The sequence below is a fragment of the Asterias amurensis genome, chromosome 5 (genome assembly GCF_032118995.1).
Source record: "Asterias amurensis chromosome 5, ASM3211899v1".
NCBI lineage: Eukaryota > Metazoa > Echinodermata > Asteroidea > Forcipulatida > Asteriidae > Asterias > Asterias amurensis.
This window is the reverse complement of record NC_092652.1, coordinates 10,005,386-10,025,485: the sequence shown is the minus strand read 5'-3', so window position 1 is coordinate 10,025,485 and position 20,100 is coordinate 10,005,386. Positions and strand designations below refer to the sequence as shown.

Genomic DNA, 20,100 nt, shown 5'->3' with positions numbered 1-20,100 from the left:
TCGTAGTCTTCAAGCGCTACCACTACCTTTTTAGTGTTATCTATCAGACTTACATGGCTATTCTTATATTGTTCATTTTCCCTTTAGCTCTGAAACTTAATCCACTGCAAACCTCTATTACATCTGGCTCCGTTGTTGATGGCAGACCGCAAAACCGAATTCAAATGCAAGTGTCAACAGATGGTAGTGATGTTGGTGTCGACGGAAACCGTCTATGGGAACTAGCAGCCTTTGGTAGCAGCAACCCTGATGGATCGGGGACAAAGTACCTAGAGAAACGCCAGGTTCTTACCCCAGCTCAGGGCGACACTCCTTTGAACCCTGGAGAGCTCCTGGATTTCGGAGTTGTGGACTTTGATCTTGACATGAGAGACAACGGATGCGGGGAGGTTCAGTACGTATGTGTGGAGCTCAGGAAAAATCCAAGAGCATCTGTGGACTTTGTCATCGAGCCTGTACCTGATGAAAGTGCTCTGACAAGTTGTCAGCCAGTCAAATGTGATGGTAAGTACACTCAACTCTAGTTATAAAGAGGTTCTGCGTATAAAGAATACTCTTATCTCATTTCTGCTTTTGTGGTTTTGTGTTTTGTGTTCTCAGGGGAACAAAAGCTCCAGACTCAAATTCATAAAGACTTTTAGCGCAAAGAAATCCTTAGCACAACAAAAATTTCCTTTGCAAAAATGTTTACCATCCAGAATACAGTTACCATTATAGTCTTTTATACTCCAGTCTTTTCTTGCTTAACTAAGAATTTTTTTGAAGCAGAATATTCAGCTGAACAGCTTGATAAAAGTTGGAAGTAGCAATGCTGACATATTATAGCTTGGTCAGTTGATTTTTCTGGCATATTTCATAATACTCATACCCATGTTGCTTGTTTTGTAGGAGTTTTCTTCAAGTCACTTGAATGGTTGTATGAACATGACACCATCATGCTTGGTGAGGAGACAGACATGACTATCTTTGCCATCGTTGAGAGCAAAGAAGCCACCAGAGATGTTGAGGGGGAGGGTCTCTGGCAGTTGAATCTCTTTGCAAGTCGCAGCGAAGACGGCGTCGGTGAACGTAACCGCTTACAGAGACGTATTCTCAAAGAACCAACAGCTAGCCAGCCTCTTGCCGGTGGGACCCCCCTGAATCTCCTCGATGTCAAGGCATCGTTTGATTTGGGTGCGATAGGATGCGGTGACTATGGGTATCTCTGCCTGGAGTTTGAGAGGGGCCAACGTCCAGAACCAACATTTTACATGTTCACTGAGGCTGGGACAGAAACACTTGTCAGCTGCAAGCAACGAACATGTCAATCAGGTAAATTAAAAATCAATTTAGATAATTCTTTAAAATACTCTCTTTTTCAGGAGAACATCCACATTTATGAACCCCCATACTTCCATATCACGGTTTCTCAATTGAATTATACTTAAAAGAAATCTTTCTTCTTTCTGAACAGCCATTGGTATATCAGGCATGGAGTCATCACCTATCTCGGGAGATGTTGTCGAGGGTAGACCAGTAAATCCGTTGATTTTCAACCTCTCGGCCATCCCCGCTCCAGACACATCAGGCCTCAGTGGCACAAACCTTTGGCAAGTGAGCGTCTTTGGCAGCGACAGCCCAATCGGCGACGGCCCAGAACTGAATCCCCAGCAGCAAGTTCTCACTGGGGATCAGCTTGATTTGGACCTGGAACCAGGAAGCCCGATTGATTTCGGAGCTGTAGGCGTCAACTATAACATGTTAGGCATTGACTGCGCTTCAATGGGTTATATCTGCGCCAGACTCAGTAAGAACCCTGCTGCGAGTATTGATTACACATTGGAAGGGTCACCAGATGAGAGCGTGTTGGTGGATTGTCAACCAGTGGATTGTAGAGGTAAGAAGCTTGAACACAAAGTTCTTATAATTATGTTCAGTTCTTTATGACTTCTGTTTGGAGAGCTTATCAACCTGTTAATTGTTATGAAGCTGTTGCCCCAAAAATATGCTCTCATAATTGTACCTTTGTTTCTGAAGCAATTGAGCAATTCCATTTGTATTCCATTCACAGGTGTTTTAGCCGAGGCAATGAGCTGGGAGTACACTGAAAGAAACACTGTGATCAACCAACCCAGTCCGTTGACAATTGACGCCACTATCTTCACAAACGATAGCCGGCAGTTGTCTGGTTCTGATCTGTGGCGTTTGGGTCTTTACGGGAGTAGAAACAATAACGGCACTGGCCCACGTCTCAACTACACTGAGCAGATACTGAACGCAAGAGCAGCTTCAACATCTCTACCCAGCGGGTACCCGTTGTCTCTACGCAGTGTGCAGACTGAGTTTGATATCGGTTCACTTGGATGCTCAGAATTCACTCACATTTGTGCAGAGTTTACCCAGGGGGAGAATCCATCCCCAGAATTCAAGTTTGAAATTTCTCGGGGAAGGGACGTTATAACCGAATGCATTGAAGTGGAATGCGCCGCAGGTAAGAACAGACAAAATCCATTCAGTTTGAAATAAAATCTTTGGATAGAATACATTTATTTCCCCTGTCAAATTGAGCTTTCAGTAACTCATTTTTTTTTATTCACTCTTACAGATGTCATATTGTCTGGGCTTTCTGCTACAATGTCCGACAACAACGTTGTTGAAGGTTCCGGTAACTTGTTCAGACTTCTTGTCCGAGCCACGCCTGCCCAAGACTCAAAAGGTGTTGCTGGTACTGGATTGTGGCAGCTCGATTCATATGTCACCCCTGATCCGACATCAGATATCAAGTTGGCGCCACAGACTCAGATCCTATCAAAACCTCAACAAGATCTTATCCTCAGACAAAGATCAATCCTAGACTTTGGGAGCGTTGATTACAAACACGATTTGACATCAGTACAGTGCAATGAGATGGGTTATCTATGTGTTGAACTCAGCAAAGGACCATCACCGAGTGCTACGTTTGATCTGCTAACCGTACCTGAGGGAAGCATCTTAAAAGCTTGCAATCATTTGGAGTGTAAAGGTGTGAGGGCTAACAGTATTGACTGGTCCTACGAAGCAACCAACGTGGTTCCTGGCGAACAGACTCCATTCTCTATTCAAGCCAGTGTCTCAATGGCTGATGGCACGCGGGAACTAAGCGGAGACGGCTTATGGAGGCTTGGTCTCTTCGGAAGTCAGAGTCCAGATGGGATCGGAGAGAGGCATGACTTCATTCATCAAACCCTCAACGACGATAAAGCCAGTCAAATGATCGAGTCTGGTAAAAATCTTGACTTGGCTGACATCAACACACAATTTGATGCTGGTGCTCTCGGATGCACTGACTTCAAGTACGTATGTGTAGAGTTTGCAAAAGGTGACAATGCAGAGCCCGATTTCAGCTTCACAGTTGCAAATAAAAGAAGTGAATCTGCAGAGGAGAAAATAGTGTCCTGCAAACCAGCTCCTTGTGAAGCAAGTAAGTTCTGCTTTCATTTATTTTATCAAATAAAGAAGACAAATTTCATACATGTACCCTCTTATAATCGAAATGTGTGAGCTTGATATTATTAAACTAGAAATAGAAATATTAAATGTAATTTTTGATGGGTTTGCTCTGTCTTTCTTTCTCTCTCAAAAGGAGCTGAGTTTATCAACTTGAATGCAAATCTCATGGATACCAATCCAATCCTAGAGGATCATCGAGACAATGAGGTCTCCCTTTCCACTGTAGCTCTAGCTGGTCTCGACAGCAGCTCAGTCATGGGAGAGAACCTCTGGAAACTCAAATCTTACCTCTCCCCTAACCAAGATGGTAGAGGCAGGAAGTACGCAGCCACCGAGCAAATCTTATCCCCTACCCAGCAGAATGACCCGCTGAAGCCGGCTGGCTCTCTGATCTGGGATGACATGAGCGTGCCGCTTGACATGTCCGACTTAACTTGTTCCAAGACGCCGTATCTTTGCGTGACTCTGGAGAAGAACACAGACCCTTCAATGGAATTTACAATGCATGGAGTTCCAAATAATGATATACTGACTGATTGCGTCGACATCACAAGTAGATGTGAAGGTATGTTGTTCAATTCCCTCCATCTTAATAAAACGTTTAAATAATGTAAAATTATTGAGAAGAATCCTGCTGTTTATGATAAACGACAACAAAATTGTTACTTTTTATCTTGCACAATTTTTACGTTTCTTCTTTTGGACTTGAATAGAGTATACAAAATATTTATTGCAAGCTAATAAAATGGCTCATATTGCTTCATTCTTTCTGAAAGTTTGAAGGGTTCACTGCACTTCAGCCAACCTCATTAATGCATTGCACACAACAAGCTCCCACATCATTGTCCAATTAACCATGATGTCATCATTGTTTTTCCTAACACCAGGGGTGGTTGCCACGGGCATTGAATGGAGCCATGAAACCAACAACTTTATGGCTGGACAGCCGGCTACTTTGAGCCTCAATGTCGCCATCCCAACCACAGAGGAGAGTCGTGACGTTGACGGCCTGGGGCTGTGGCGACTTGGCCTCTTTGGCAGTAGACAGGCGGATGGAGGGGGCCAACGATTGGGAAATGTCGACCAGATTTTGAACTCATACCACCAGGCAAACGGCCTAAGCGGTGGGAACCCCCTGCAGCTCAGAGATATAACAACTCGATTTGATCTAAGTCAGATTGGATGCACCGACTATCAATATCTGTGTGTGGAGTTTGACAAGGGGCAATCGGCTCAACCTGATTTTGCTTATAGAGTGTCGACGGGGGAGAACACGCTGGTTTCCTGCAAGCCACAACCATGTCAAGGTACTTTAATTTTGTTATTAATCAAGTACATATTATTCTTGTTAACCTTTTTAATTTGTTGGACATTTTTGGTTTGAGTTGATATACTTGGGGACACTTTGAAAGAAAAACCAAACAAAACAAAACAATAAAGTGACATTCAGGTGAGAGTTGTGGTTACACCATGTGTAAATCTCTTTTTAATAGGATTAAACCAACACTCATTCAGAAATCATTTTCTAAATCTTCATTCATTTCACACCATATTAATATGTTGTGGGCTAAGGTGTCACAAGCAAAGAATTTGTATCACTAAAGACTTGACATTCTGATTTTACTTTTTTTGCACAGGTGTTTATCTCACTGGTTTGGTTAGCCAGCCGGGCGTAATGGAACTCCGAGAAGGGAGTACGACAAATGAAATAGAGTTCTCCTCGGTGGCATCAAGCTCTCCTCTTGGTATCGGAGTGGAAGGCCTCAATCTCTGGCGGTTGGCTGTCTATGGAAGCAGCCGGCCGGGAGGTAATGGCCCCCGATACGGCTTCCAATCCCAAGCCCTGTCAGGTTATCAGAGCAGTATTCCTCTCCGGCACGCAGGAGATAATCTGGACTTCCGCACCGTCCGAACCAACTTGGACATGAGAGGAGTCAGGTGTTCTGATGTGAGACACATCTGTACAGTGCTTAGTAAAAACCCAATGTCGGCGCCACCGTTTCAGTTGATGGCGATTCCAAGTGAAGAAGTGTTAAAGAGTTGTTTTCCTGTACCAAGACGTGCATGCACAGGTTAGTCCCGAACACTTCTCAGTTTTAATCGTTGAACAATTAAAAGTGGCTACTGTTCATTAATTGGAAGAAGTTTACCTGATTTCATTTGCGTTGATTTGCAAATTTATTTAACAATTGAAGGTAGCTACTCTTCATAAGTTGGAATTAATCTGTGATAATTTGTGTCGGATTTCAAGTTTTAGCAAATTCCTCTCTCTTTGTTTTCCTCAGGTCTGGTGTTAAGCAATCTTGATTGGAACATTGACAATGGAAAACTTCTCAACGACCAAGGGAATGATTTTGATCTGGATGTCCGAGTGGACTCCCTCCCAGGTGGTGCCCAAGTTACTGGGAGCCGCCTCTGGCGAGTGGGCACCTTCGGAAGTAAAAACGGCGATGGGACTGGAGACAGATTAGGCTACCGAGGGCAGATCCTAGATAGGCAGACAGCCTCTACTTCTCTCACCCCAGGCTCCTTCTTGGAAATGGACAACATTCCCACATCATTTGATTTCTCTAGGCTTGGCTGCGGGTTAGAGTATCAGTTCTTTTGTGTGGAATTCGCAAAAGGCTACAAGGCTGAACCGGACTTCAGCTTAAAAGTAGAGAGCGGCAGAGGGAGCAGTCTTATCAAATGCAAGGAGGTTGAATGCAAGAAACGTAAGTTTGTGAATTGCTGTTAAAATATTTTTTGTTTAACTTCCTCCATATTTATAAGATATTGATATTGAAAGTAACCACTTCTTTTCTTCAGTATCTGTTATTATTATAGTTGTTACTTTTTATCTTGCAGCTGTGGAAATTGCACAAGTTAGAGCGGACATTGTAGGAACCAATCCAGCTTTGGTAGAGGGATCCACTTTCAATAGAGTGATGTTCACCTTCGAAGCAACCACAACCCCCGACAGTGGCTCTGTGTCTGGCGAGAGACTATGGGACTTGTCAATATTTGGAAGTCAAAACCCTGTTGGTGATGGTGTCAAACATGCCCTTAAATACTCCTACAATTTCAATAGATATCAAGAGGCTAAGACAGCCACAGGAGGCGGTGTAGTAAATTACGGTTTTGTTGACACCAATTTTGATATGACTGGCTTAGTGTGTAATGACATCAACTTTATTTGTGCGACACTAAGAAAACACGACAGTCCCTCGCCAGATTTTGAGCTTGTACCGGTACCCGATAATCGTGTCCTGACAGACTGCTTTAGAATCAAGTGCGATGGTAAGGAGAATTGACTGAAATTGTTCAATTGTTTTTTATTTGAAATACACTAAAATTACCGCTGATTTCACAAGTCTGTACACAGCAAAGCCTATTGACAATATCCCCTAGTTGGATTATCAAATTTAAACTAGATCTCAATCGAGTGAACTTAATCAACATATAAACATATTGAATTCACAACTTCTGTAAAAAGTGTTTATCTTAAATCAATAAATTGTTTTCCCTTTGTTCCTCCAGGTGTGATTGTAGATGGTACCCGGTTAGAGCTGTCATCACAAAGTGAAGAGCTTGACCCTGGCGTGAATGAGATGGATTTCTCTGTTTCTGTTGTATCGAATAACAATGGTGCAGAAGTCGAAGGCAATGACTTGTGGAGGCTGGAAGTGTTCACGGCTAAAGACAGGGATGGCATTAAGGACAAAACCGTCCTGCAAACTCAGTCTCTGACCCCCAACTTGGCGAGTAGAAATCTTCGCTCCGGGTCACAGCTGACGTTCACCAATCTTGCGGCGCAGGTGGATCGCGATCTTGTCAACTGCCAAGGGAAAACGTACATTTGTGTTAATTTATACCGCGGGGACAGACCCTCTGTTGATTTCAGACTCGAGGGCTCCTCAGACAGGGCTCTCACGAACTGCAAAGAAGTTAGCTGTGCCAAAAAACGTTAGTTAGTGGAGAAGAGCTACTTTCGAAGAATCTATCAGAATATATCTGACACTTTTCCTTCGACTTTTTTTTGTTTACTGTTCTTCTTTCAAAAAGGAAGGTCTTGACTGTTCAAATTTACTTCTTTTCTCTGATAATGGATGAAAGAGTGTGGTGTAGTGTACAGTGGAATTTTTATGTTTTGTTTGTTTGCATGGATGTTAAAGTGAGACACAAAAGGATTCTTCATGTTGTGTGAGTTACTGCGAGGTTTGTCTGAGGTTTACTTTTCTGCTTTCTGTTTTCTTGTCATTTGTTTGTTGGTCATATCATCTGTATGTCAAATCATTAACCCTCGTTGAGCAATGTATCATCACAGTTAACAACACCACTCTACAAAAGAAGTGTCAATTCCCTCAAAAATTACGAAGCCAGAGTCTTGGTTAGCATTCTGTTTGACCCTTTTGGATATGTTTTCCCTCCGATATTAACTAGTTCTTTCTATTTTCTTTTTGTTCTCTCCTTCTTGTGTTGTTACCTGATCGCCTGGATCCTTCTGCCAACAGCTGCCAATAAAATTGTAAGCATTCACTTTACCTTCTTTCATTAATTCAGTTCCGATAAATGTTAGTGTTTTCCCCATAACTGTCAAGATTCTGTGCAAACAAGCATTTCTTCATTTCTGTAAAATGTCGACTTTTAAAACTGACTTCTTTTACACTTTGACAATGATACTCTTCTTTTAATAGTTTAGTACATTCTGGTTAGTTGTGGTCTTGTCAAAATTATGAATTTTGGATACTACTTTCAAATCCCATTATTAATCAGGATTTTTGTTTTGTTTTGGCAGTTTGGCGCCAAGGGTGACCGAGGACCAAAAGGAGAGCCTGGAGAGGCCTTCGGAGGCGGTGGCAGCGGGGTGAGTATTTGAGAAGGGGATAATTTTTGGAGTAAATCGTTTTTATAAACTTTGTCCAGAATTTTGTTTAAGACTTGTTAAATGATAACCATGTTTTAAAAACAATTTGTTAATGTGTCTTTTCTTGTCACCTTCATTTACAGTTTGTACCAAGAGCTGGGCCACCAGGAAACCCAGGACCCCCAGGACCATCTGTAAGTATTTATGAGTTTGCGTTTTTTAAAAAAAGTATTTTTAATCATTCTTGTTCTGCTTCTTTATTTTTCACATCATTATTGTGTTCGCTTTGTAATCAACTTTGTTTTCTCCTCGTGTTTCTCCATGAAAGGGATCTCGTGGTGAGATTGGTGATCCAGGACCATCCGGACCCTATGGACAGAAGGTGAGAATTTTTAAAAGATATAAAAAAATTTGATTGGTTTAGAGCACGCCACATGATATGTCTTAGTTTTACTGAAAAGCCGCAGGAGTGTGACATGCCATATACGAAATCAAACAGTTTACTATACCCTTGGCAACCTTTACATTATACCGATAGCTACTAGTGTACTACATCAATAGCAAATGGTGTATATTTATAGAACACTCTTAGGATCACCTCGTTGTTTTAACCATAGCACTGAAAGCAGTCAATATTTGTATACTGTCATATTGCCGACTTCTTTATCAATTCCACCTTGTAAAAAATATTTCTTGTTCATCTAAAAAAAAATCATATTTTTCATCATTTCAGGGAAATGCTGGATCTCGTGGATTGAATGGACTTCCCGGTCAACCTGGACGCGCTGGACCACCAGGACCCCCAGGAACTGTATGTACTATTACATATCCAGTAGTGAATGTTGCAAACTAAACCAATTTTGTTGCTGCTCTCTAAGTTTTGCCTTGAAGTTATACAAAAACGATATCTCATCAGAAAAGAAATGGTGCATGCACTGAATCCGTTTCAACTGAGAAAGCTGCATTTCCTTTACTTTGATTGTTCTGATTTTATCTGCTTTATGTAGTTTATATAAAGATGCATTCTGTATAGTGAAAAGTTGATGATGTTATATGAATCGTCATATTTTTCACACACACAAAATAATTGTTGGCTTGTTTTTATTTTTGGCGATAAAAAACACATGATGGTTTTCAACACACAAAGATTGCATGCTTTTTTTGTATAACGCCTTATATTTTAAAGTTTAATTTTTGTTCAATTGTTTTGTTTTAAATCCTTCCCTCCCCATCACAGATTGCCCAGAGTGCCAACATTGGACAACAATCCTACAAGGGAGTCCTCCCAGGAGCCTACCAGTACCCACAAGCCTCCGTTCAAGTAAGTTCTGGTTATTTCAAAAATCTTCCTTCTTGGAACATTTTTTCGCCCTCCTTGCCCCCCCCACCCCTCCCCCCAACAACATACCTTTATTAGCAAAAGCAATGTTCTTATTTAAGACAGTTACAGGCATGTGATTTCTCAGGATGTTTGTTCCTGTTATCAAAGTTCTTAAAGCCATGAGCCTTCAAGTTTTCTAAAGAAATCGCTTAAAGCCATTATACACTTTCGGAACAGAAAAACAAAAGTTCACAGATTTACAAATTACTTACAGGGTTTTACAAGGTAATGGTAAAAGACTTCACTTGAAATATTATTTCATGAAATGCTTTATCTTTTGAAAAAACATTAAAACATTTATCAATTCTCGACATCGAGAATTACAGATTTACATGTATAGTAAACACATGTCATGACACAGCGAAACGTGCGGAAACAATATATCCCCCAATGATATTCTTCCTACTAATTTCTGGTTTCTAAAGCTGCTATTCTTCTTACCAAGTAATATTTTATTTATTGCCATTTATGAAAAGTGATTACCAAACAAGTCGCTTCGCTTGTATTCTTTTTTTTAATATATTGCTGTTTTGAATTTTTTTGTTTACAGGGACCCCCAGGACCACGTGGTCTTCCAGGTAGCCCAGGAAACCGAGTAAGTTGATGTTAAAACAAACAATAAGGTTTTTAATTCTCTATTCAATAAATATATCATTTTGTGTGTTGATATGTGTTTGGGAAAACATTTGTTGACCATGATTTTTTTTAATTTGCATTCTAGGGAGCACAAGGTTTGATGGGACCTGCTGGACCTACTGGTGAGCCCGGACCCTCTGTAAGTTGATTATCCAAGTTGATTATATTTTGAGCAAGTTTCTAGTGTATCTTAAATAAAATACAACTTGATGGAAGACTCTATCTTCTCTCTTAAGAAAACCAAACTTGTTTTCAAATTATTTCTGAGCAAAATTCTTGGAAATAAAAACCTCCGTTGCTTGGACATATTGAACAAGACTTCTCAACTCATTTCTGTCTGGCATCTTTTCCATTCAATTTCTTCTCTGTTCTAGTATCTTTTCTGTTAGTTCTATCAACAAATCAATAAGCCTTTTTGAGGTATGACGGACGTGATACGCGCATGTAACACGCCGCGACTGATGCCACGCTCACCATGTTGGTGGTCAATAGGTTTACGTGAAAACGCTGCGTCGCCTAAAATGCGCATTTCTCTGAATAACATACGTTCTATTTCTATGGTCAGTACGCACAAATTTACCGCAACTTTACAGTGTTGTAGCATTGTGTCCGCCATACCTCAAAAAGGCTTATGAAAGCGATTGAAGCTTTACGTTAATGGTGAATTAACAATTAGATGCATCAGCTTTGGAGCAAAGACCTGTTTTTTTTATTGGGATTTTGTTTTGTTTTTCTTTTCTAGGGACCATCTGGACCCGCTGGACCCCCAGGACCCCAGGGACGTGGTGGTGATGATGTAAGTGTTTGTTTCAAATATAAATAAGTTTTAATCGTTTCCTATTGTAAATGATAATGCTGGAAGAATTAAGACCCTCTACTCCATAAACCAGCAGGCATTGGAACAGAGGAACTGTTTGATGACTTTAAAAAATGTGCTCATTTATTTGAGTTAGATATAAAAAACCGTACTTCAAGAAGAACATAAAACTACAGCATTATGGCTGAACAAACCGCATATAAGTGATTCTTAATAAAGTATACTTGGGGATTTGATAGGGTGACGATGGCAAAGATGGAGCCCAAGGACCCGCTGGACCACCAGGAAGCACTGGACCAAGAGGTACCCCAGGCAGACCAGGAGCAAGTGGCATGAAGGGACATGCTGGATTCCCAGGACTTCCAGGAATGAAGGGAGAGACAGGAAACAAGGGAGACCGTGGATCTGATGGTGCAACTGGCCCCTCTGGTGCCCCTGGTCTTCCAGGAGCCCAAGGTGCACAGGGAGAGAGAGGACGTAATGGAGCCCAAGGAGAGGCTGGCCCAGCTGGTTCTGATGGTTCCCCAGGATCCCAAGGACCTTCTGGCCCACCAGGACCATCCGGTGCCCCAGGAATGCCAGGACCATCAGGAGCAAAGGGAGATGCTGGTGCCCAGGGAGGACGTGGACCACAGGGTCTTCAGGGTGTACGTGGCGAGCGTGGATCAGATGGTTCTTCAGGAGCCCCAGGAGCACCCGGTGCAGCAGGACGTGATGGCAGTGTTGGATCTAAGGGAGCAACTGGTGCCCCAGGACCCATGGGTGCACCCGGATTCCAAGGAGCTACTGGAGCCCCAGGACTTCCAGGAGCAGTTGGAGCATCTGGAGCTAAGGGAGACCAAGGAGCACCAGGACCAAGTGGTGAGCGTGGAGAGACTGGACCACCAGGACCCACCGGTGAGAGTGGACCACAAGGAAGCCCAGGAGAGTCTGGACAAGATGGAGCCAGAGTAAGAACTCATCACATTTGTTTTTCATGTATTGCCACTGACTTTGATTATCTTTAGTGTTGGGTATATTGCTAAACTTCATTTGTGGAAATTCTTATCAAGCCTCTGGTGCATCTTTGGAAGCCATGAAAGGCCAATAATTATAAACATTCTTGTATTTTGATAAGTATAATTTCCCGCCCTCGAAATTGCACACAAACTTGTCATTCTTAAACTAGCGTCATTGTTCTTTTCAGCAAAAAGATTTATTCATTTGAGCATCCAATAGGAACCTTGTAGGACCCTTGTAAAATTTGAGTTTTGAAAGTATCATTTTTGAATCTTTGTAAAATCAGAGTATTGTTAGTTTTAAATGATTGTTTTTCTTTTCCCCAGGGTTCCCGCGGATCCCCTGGACCAACTGGACCAATTGGTGCCCCTGGCGAGCGTGTAAGTAACTTTTAATCCATCACCCAAGTCTAAACAAGTTAAGGGTTTAACTAAGAGTATATGACTGGAGCTGGACTTGAATCTGTGATCCCCAGACTAACTTGCTGGCGCTCTACAAATTGAGCTATCTAGCCCCAAGGTTGACAGTCTGTTTGGGGTACCATTCAAAAACCATTTAATCTTAAACTGCTATGTACCCGGGGATCAATCCCAAGTTAAAGATAAAACCTAGGAAGCAATGAGGTGTGTGTATGTGTTTTGTTTGGTTTTGTTTCTGTTTTGGAATTCACATTTGGTTGTCTTCATTTTTTTCCAGGGATCAATCGGACCAATTGGAGCCCCAGGACCTGCTGGACCACAGGGAGCTAAGGTAGGTCTTGTTCAGAACATGGGTAGTTTGAAATTGTTAAATTTTACATTCCGGAAAAAGAAATTAAATTGTTACTAAGGGAAAACAACATTTGTTTGGCCAACTATATATAGGTGAAGTTCATCTTTTTTATGTGTAAAGACCTTATAAATATGTAATAAATAATAAATAATATGAATAGCGGGCAGGTATCCATCACACAAGATGCTCATGGCGCAAACTGTAAAATCAATAGAAGAAAAAAAAGTATAATAAATACAAAGCTACTACAAGAACCAAAAGAAGAAGATTTATTGAGAAACCCAACTTAGAAATGTTGATGGTGTTGAAATTATGAAGTAAATGGTGCAGATTATAAAATAATTTTTTATTTTGAACTGTTTAGGGAAACACTGGAGAGCGTGGAGCCAGAGGAGAGCAAGGACAGAAGGGATCCGAGGTAAGTCCAGAATGAACAAAAAGTCTTGAAAAATGTAACGAGTAAGAAAGATAATAACTCATGGAGTATCATTGCCGACTCCAGCTCTGGGATTTCAGAGAGGGTTTTCTTTTTTCAGAGCTCTGGGTTTTCAGCAAGATGTGGGTTTGAGTCATGGTTTTAACACTTAACCTAACACTTAATGCTTCATCCTTTGGATTGGACATAAAGCTGTTGGTCCCGTGTGTTGTGTAATGCACGTACAAGAACCGAGTTACACTTTTCAAGAAGGGTTTTGCCCGGGTATTTCTTGCAGTGGCTGCTGAACTAATGCACCTTTTGAGACGCCCATGGATTAAGTGCTCTAAAAAAACCTTTTCATAACTATAATAATAATTGCATCTTACTTCAAAGATGACAGCAAATACATACCTCAAAAATAAAAATAATACTTTGGGGATCTTGTGAGACATTTGATATTTGCGATCGTGGAAGTTAATAATATCTTTGATTTTTGTCTCGATGCTTACATCTTGACGATGCTGTGATGACCTCATCTGAGGAGAGAACAAAATGGAGGGAACTTTGCCGTCTTATTTATGTTCAATTCTTTGTTCTTTCTTGTTATAGGGAGAGCCAGGACGTGCAGGAGAGCCAGGAATCCCAGGATCACGTGTAAGTTTTTTATCAAAGTTCTGGAAAAGTGTTTGTTGAAGAACCAAGCCATGTCCAAATTGCACATCCTTTTGGCTGTGGCTAACAGTAAATGTCAGGATCCAAAGAAAAAGTCATCAGTTGGTGCACAGCCTCACTATTGGATTCAATTTTGTGGTCTGACTCTGCATTTGAAACTTTTTGATCACAATTTATTGACAACAACAAATTCAGGAAAGTAGGACAATTATTGACAAGTATAAGTGTTTCGTCTGAACGACTTTCTAGTATATCACTTTATTATTTGTTTACTTTTGTTAAATGACAAATTAATATTCAATCTGAAAAGTTTCACACTTGCATGTTTTCAAGACAGTAGACAACTATGCTGTTGAAGTTCACAGAATCCTGTTTTGACAGAATGCTATCTTCAAATTGAAAATCATTTTCAAATTTGTGTTTTTTGTCTACGTAGGGATTGACCGGAGCCCCAGGCAAAGAGGGACGTGATGGAAAGCCAGGACCAGCTGTAAGTATCTCTCCTCCACTCTCTGTGTCTCCGTTAAGGCGCGGTCACACAGGCCTCGATAACGAGAACGAAAACAAGAATCTTAACACCGACGCCCTCGATTGGTTGAATGAGCGTGGGGGGTATTCTGCGTGGAGCAATTCAACCAAAAGAATGCGTCATCTTCGCGTCATGATCGTTATCGTTTTCGTTGTCGCTGCAGTGTGGCTTCGGCTTTTACTCAAGGAAGTTGATTCCTGACTTCTAAAGATGCCATTTGTATGATTAATAAGAAGGCCTCGGATGAGTGCATTCTCCTTAAATGTGATAATTACCTCCATTTTTCTCTTTCTCATCAACAGGGACCATCTGGTGATGACGGTCGCCCAGGTAACCAAGGAGCTCAGGTAAAACAAAAATCTAGTCTTGTCTGTTTAGTATCTCTAAGCCAAGCACTTTTATTAAATGCTCTCTTGTTTGAAAATTTAAGAAATTACTCCGCGGTAACACAGTTAATCACGATCCTATAAGCTAAAGTAGTAGTCCCAGCCTATTTTCTATACCATCCGCCCAGGTAATAGTTAATAAGCAGGATAGTTCTTTTCAGAACTGAGAAGTCTCCCGAACCCCCAAATTGATAAAACAGTATGATCTGTGGGAGTAAAGTGTTGCTGGTTTAAGTGAGATACATTTCTTGAAAACTAAGTTTTAACATGGGTCTACAACAAGTTGAATGAATGCCCATTTCTAAAATTAACTTTTGTGTTTTATTTCTTTTCCAGGGAGCTCGTGGACTCCCAGGAATGCAAGGACTACCAGGAGCCCCAGGAGCAACTGTAAGTCGGCCATCTTTTCAAAATAATCTTTTTCTTTTCCGTTTTTGAGATCTTACATTATGTGTTATTCCACCAGGTCATTTAAAGATAATTAACAAAGGCGTTTTAAGCTTGTGTATTGTTGTTTGATTATGCTCTCTCAATTTTATCCCTTTTACTTTTAACCTGGAAAGGTTGACTTCTAAATGTCGATGTTTAAAAACGGGTTTACTCAATCGGATTTTGTGTTTGACTTCCTACAGGGTGACCGTGGAGCTGATGGTGCCCCAGGACCATCCGGTGCTCAGGGAGCTGCAGTAAGTATTAAACCTCCCTTCCCCATTTCCCAATCCAAAATAACAATCCCTCCTCCATCTTTATTTAAGGGATATGCTGGCGTCCTTCACATGCCCCAAAGGCAAAGTATACAATTGGTTTTAGGAACCATCCGATAGTTATAACCCTATTCAAATGTTGATATGTGCAAAAAAACTAACCTTAACTCAAAAGTTTGTAGGGTTTTTGAGATATTTACCCAAAAATCTGGAGTGGTTTTTTACTTCCAGGAAGAATGATCCATAATTGGACTACACAATCTGTTTCTGCGTGAAACGTTTCTCAGGTTGAAAATTTGCTGAATTCCTTTCTCTCAATTGAGAGGAAATCAGTTCTCAAATTGATAAACATTATCAACAGTTCTTCTTACCAAGTTAGACTTTATATTAACTTTTTGGGGAGTAACTACCACAGGTATACCCTCCATTTAACATATAGAAGGCTCACACTGACCCCAGCAAAATACACTTCAAGATGATTTTCAAGCCTTTCTTGGATGTAGAATTTTTTTTTTTATTAAGATGGAGGAATTATCACTGTTTCGTTTTATGTGAATTCCACAGGGTGAGGCTGGAAAACAAGGAAATGCTGGACCACCAGGACCCGCTGGAAGCCCAGGATCTCAAGGAGAGCGTGGACCATCTGGACCCCAGGGAGCCGGTGGACCAATGGTAGGTATAACTTACTCCCAACAGCAGTCGCGGAATACTTAATGATAGGTTCGATAGAATGGAACAAATATGTACCCAAGTTTTACTTCATAAGATGCAGATTGCTGTAAAGGAAATAAATGGGTTGCAATAATCAATTTACAAGATATATTTCCTTGATCAGTAAAAACATAAGTACAAATGTGAAGTTTCCCTTCAAATTTTGGCCCAAAGAGGCCTTCTTTTTCAGATAAGAAGCCATTAAAGAACGGCATCCACATTTAAATGACATGACCCTTTCGTTATTGTGCATAATATAACTCTGCAGTGCTACAAATAGAAGCTGAATACTTGAATCTCGGACGGTGTATAACTAAAAGGCAATCTTGTGGGTTTTTTTTTCTTTTGATAGGGACCCCCAGGACCAAGCGGACCCGTTGGTGAGGTTGGACCTGCTGGAGATGTTGGACCACCTGGTGAATCTGGACCCTCTGGACCAATGGGACCACGTGTAAGTTACCACTTTGGAAGTTACCACTTTGTTTAATGCCAATATTTAAAATGAGACAGGAAATTATTCCTAAACCGTTACCTGTCAACTGAAGTGTAAGTTGGTAAACTGGTTATGCTGTAAATTAAAAAGTCATTTTTTGTTTAGAAGACCTGCTGTTGGATTGATTTAATATTCTGCTTCTTTGTTTGCTGCGAGTGCCATTGATGAGCCCAAATTGTGTTTCCTCTTTTTAAATACTATGCAAAGACTACTTACAAATATAGGTGTCAGCTTAGCAACTCCAGATGGCGACATCTTGTTGTTTCCAGTTTCATTTCACTTCATAACTTTGTAGTCTTCACCATGTCAAGTCTTTTTCACAGTACCTCCCCTTCTTCCCCATCAAGTAATTGTAAAACTAGCCTTTTGTTAAACAGACTGTTTTCTTTTGTCTTTGCGTAGGGAGAGCGTGGATCTGGTGGTGAGCGTGGACCCGCTGGACCCTCAGGTCTTCCAGGAAAGCGTGGAACAGCTGGACGCAGTGGATCTGATGGAAACAAGGTAGGACTGGTCTTATTCATCAATTGATACAAATCCTGAAACAAACTCTGTTCTAGGTGCTTTATAATTGTTCACTGAAGCCTATTTCACAAAGATCTAAGATTGATCTTAACTGCAAATCAGTCGTAGTTGCTAGATAAAGTGTGATGTCACAATACAAATCACTATGGTAATACTGACAATTTTGTCTTGCGATGAATTGAATTGCTTTGTGAAATCGGCTCCAGATCTCGTTAACAAGAGCTCTTTAATGGTGTCGATAATGGGCCCCTTTTGTTCCTTTTTTTTCCAAACACATATTAAACTTTGCGTTATGCGTAAATACAGTGTGCAGCGAGGGAGTTATCAAAATTCTCTCATGATTGGTCCGAGAACCACTTCTGCGTAGAAAATTCTGAGCGCTTCATACAGCTGGAAGCCAACCAAAGCTGCCCATAAAAATGACGCCTATCTAAGAAATGTTATTGAAATTGCAGTTTTATGTGACCTTACAAGAGTTTGTTTATTTTCATTGTAACAGGGAGAGCCAGGACAGAAGGGAGATGCTGGAATTCAGGGACCATCTGGCCCACAGGTAAATATTCAATTATTCTGTGTTTTATTTATTTAAATAAACAACAATTTTAAATTTTAAACATGAAACAAGTAGTGGTCTCCAAAATTTGCAAGAAAACCTACTTTTCTTGATCGGTTAAAGAAAACAATTATTACAAATTTGTGATATTGATAAACTCTTCATTTTGCTTACAGGGAGCCCCAGGTGAGCGTGGACCCGCTGGACCATCAGGACCTGCTGGACCAGTTGTAAGTAATCATGTTCAAGAAATTCATGAAATTAATCAATATTTCTGTAGATTACTCTTTTTGGAGAAATTGATAAATGTTCTAATCACCATTGAACCTGACAAAGAATTTAATCAACTTTTTTGATACAACGAAAGTGGCCAAATGTTGTATACAGTGATTATTATTCATAAAAATTACAAGGTGCTACTTAAATAGGTCTCCTAGTTCAAAACTTTTTTGGTAATTTAAAATGTTCCACATTGTTCATCCTGAATACCTTATTGATAGATAAATGCACTATAAACGAGTTCATTACTATTATAATACCTTATTGGTAAATATGTACACTAGTAGCGATTTCATTATTATTATAAACAATTGTGTCATAGGATTAAACTAATAAATAATCCTTTTATTTTCAGGGATCTGTTGGACCATCTGGAGCCCCAGGACCATCTGGATCTGATGGCGCTACTGTAAGTAATATTTTGTTTCTTTCATCTCACATTTTCGGTGTTTTGGTGGAGGTCGTCAAATACTGATTTTTTGTTTGTTCAACTGCTCTTGTCAAAAAAATTGTGTCTATTTGGACATTAAAATGGATTTGCAAATTGCATTGTTTGACTCAAAATTACGAATTTGTTTTTATATGAATTGAAAATGAATATGGAAATCAGATTAAAATGAGAATCTTTGTTGTTTGTGTAATCTGTTGCTTGTAGAATTTGATAACAGTTAGGTCTGAGTTTACCAAACAACTTTTCCTGTCGCTTCAGTTTTGTTGTATCTTAATTATTCTGATTTTGATTTGTTTTACAGGGACCCATTGGACCTATTGGACCATCTGGAGCTATTGGCATGCCAGGAGCCCCAGTAAGTAACACTTTACATTCAGTTATAGATGATGTGACCTATGTTTACAATCAAACCGCCCTCTGTTGACAAAACACTGTACACGTCATGTTTCGCCGGGCAAAAAGACGCGTAGTCATGGTAAAATTGCGCGTACTTTCTAGCTGGCTGCCTAAACACAAAGGTTTTGCCCAGTGGTATGTGCGCAAATCCTATTCTGGTTTTCGAGTGACGTCAGAGGTCACATCGTCTATAGTCCGGTCCTTCAGAACATCAGAACATCAGAAGATAAAAACAAGCATATACCTTTGGTCTTCGGATCCTGTACAGATAGAAATATACAAGAAAGTAGCCTGTGAAAATTTCATTTCAAAAGGTGGTTGCGCTTTTGAGATATCAATCCAGAGTGATTATGTCCATGCAGTAAGAATAATCCATAATTGGAATACACAATCTAAAAAATGTTTGTGACGGAAACATTCCTCGTATTCAAATATTTTTCCACATATCTTTGAAGTGCAATGATTTAAAAAATGCTTTATAGTATCAAAAACTTCTGTACTTCTAACCATGTAAGTTTGCCAATTGTATACCTTCCTTTCAAGATAAAACATACTTCTTTGAATTTGATAAAATGTTCCAGCTTAAAACTTAATCTTGTTTTTTCTCCATTTTTAGGGAGATGCTGGAGAACCAGGACCATCAGGTGCTACTGGACCACGAGGAGACACTGTAAGTTTTTGATTTCTTATCTACTCTTTCCTTAGAAATAGAAAGATTCTTACAGCAAAGAGTTCAGTTTCTTAGTCGTGGACTATTTCTTCAGGAGAAAATGCCCCAAAACGAAGAGGAGTTGAATCAAGAACTGTAGCTGAAGATTTTACATATTTGCCACCTCCTATATTCAATTCACTTTTGAAAAATTGGATGATAAAAGTTAACACTTACCTTTTTGAAACTGATTTTGATTGATTGATTGATTGATTGATGAGTTTTTGGGTTTGTTATTATTTATTTTGGAAAAGCTCAACCATTAATTGTGTTTGTTTTTGTTTAAATGCAGGGAGAGCAAGGAGCATCTGGACCCCCAGGACCACAAGGTTTCGCTGGCGCCACTGTAAGTTTTGGTT

General features: G+C 40.3%; 1 protein-coding gene across 1 annotated transcript in view; it reads left to right on the top strand.

Annotated features, from left to right (window-relative positions):
- Positions 1 to 20,100, top strand: part of LOC139937260 (uncharacterized) — a 40,480-nt gene that overhangs the window by 7,068 nt on the left and 13,312 nt on the right. The window contains exons 10-47 of the mRNA XM_071932359.1: positions 88 to 504; positions 889 to 1,311; positions 1,454 to 1,876; positions 2,051 to 2,470; positions 2,585 to 3,439; positions 3,602 to 4,033; positions 4,356 to 4,775; positions 5,106 to 5,540; positions 5,754 to 6,182; positions 6,316 to 6,747; positions 6,988 to 7,413; positions 7,962 to 7,975; positions 8,246 to 8,314; positions 8,458 to 8,508; positions 8,643 to 8,696; positions 9,048 to 9,125; positions 9,552 to 9,635; positions 10,246 to 10,290; positions 10,417 to 10,470; positions 11,074 to 11,127; positions 11,388 to 12,098; positions 12,474 to 12,527; positions 12,844 to 12,897; positions 13,283 to 13,336; positions 13,946 to 13,990; positions 14,445 to 14,498; positions 14,840 to 14,884; positions 15,260 to 15,313; positions 15,556 to 15,609; positions 16,192 to 16,299; positions 16,691 to 16,789; positions 17,234 to 17,332; positions 17,853 to 17,906; positions 18,083 to 18,136; positions 18,541 to 18,594; positions 18,938 to 18,991; positions 19,649 to 19,702; positions 20,034 to 20,087. Coding sequence (XP_071788460.1) covers positions 88 to 504; positions 889 to 1,311; positions 1,454 to 1,876; positions 2,051 to 2,470; positions 2,585 to 3,439; positions 3,602 to 4,033; positions 4,356 to 4,775; positions 5,106 to 5,540; positions 5,754 to 6,182; positions 6,316 to 6,747; positions 6,988 to 7,413; positions 7,962 to 7,975; positions 8,246 to 8,314; positions 8,458 to 8,508; positions 8,643 to 8,696; positions 9,048 to 9,125; positions 9,552 to 9,635; positions 10,246 to 10,290; positions 10,417 to 10,470; positions 11,074 to 11,127; positions 11,388 to 12,098; positions 12,474 to 12,527; positions 12,844 to 12,897; positions 13,283 to 13,336; positions 13,946 to 13,990; positions 14,445 to 14,498; positions 14,840 to 14,884; positions 15,260 to 15,313; positions 15,556 to 15,609; positions 16,192 to 16,299; positions 16,691 to 16,789; positions 17,234 to 17,332; positions 17,853 to 17,906; positions 18,083 to 18,136; positions 18,541 to 18,594; positions 18,938 to 18,991; positions 19,649 to 19,702; positions 20,034 to 20,087 — 7,370 coding nt within the window. The remainder of the gene's footprint in view (positions 1 to 87; positions 505 to 888; positions 1,312 to 1,453; positions 1,877 to 2,050; positions 2,471 to 2,584; positions 3,440 to 3,601; positions 4,034 to 4,355; positions 4,776 to 5,105; positions 5,541 to 5,753; positions 6,183 to 6,315; positions 6,748 to 6,987; positions 7,414 to 7,961; positions 7,976 to 8,245; positions 8,315 to 8,457; positions 8,509 to 8,642; positions 8,697 to 9,047; positions 9,126 to 9,551; positions 9,636 to 10,245; positions 10,291 to 10,416; positions 10,471 to 11,073; positions 11,128 to 11,387; positions 12,099 to 12,473; positions 12,528 to 12,843; positions 12,898 to 13,282; positions 13,337 to 13,945; positions 13,991 to 14,444; positions 14,499 to 14,839; positions 14,885 to 15,259; positions 15,314 to 15,555; positions 15,610 to 16,191; positions 16,300 to 16,690; positions 16,790 to 17,233; positions 17,333 to 17,852; positions 17,907 to 18,082; positions 18,137 to 18,540; positions 18,595 to 18,937; positions 18,992 to 19,648; positions 19,703 to 20,033; positions 20,088 to 20,100) is intronic.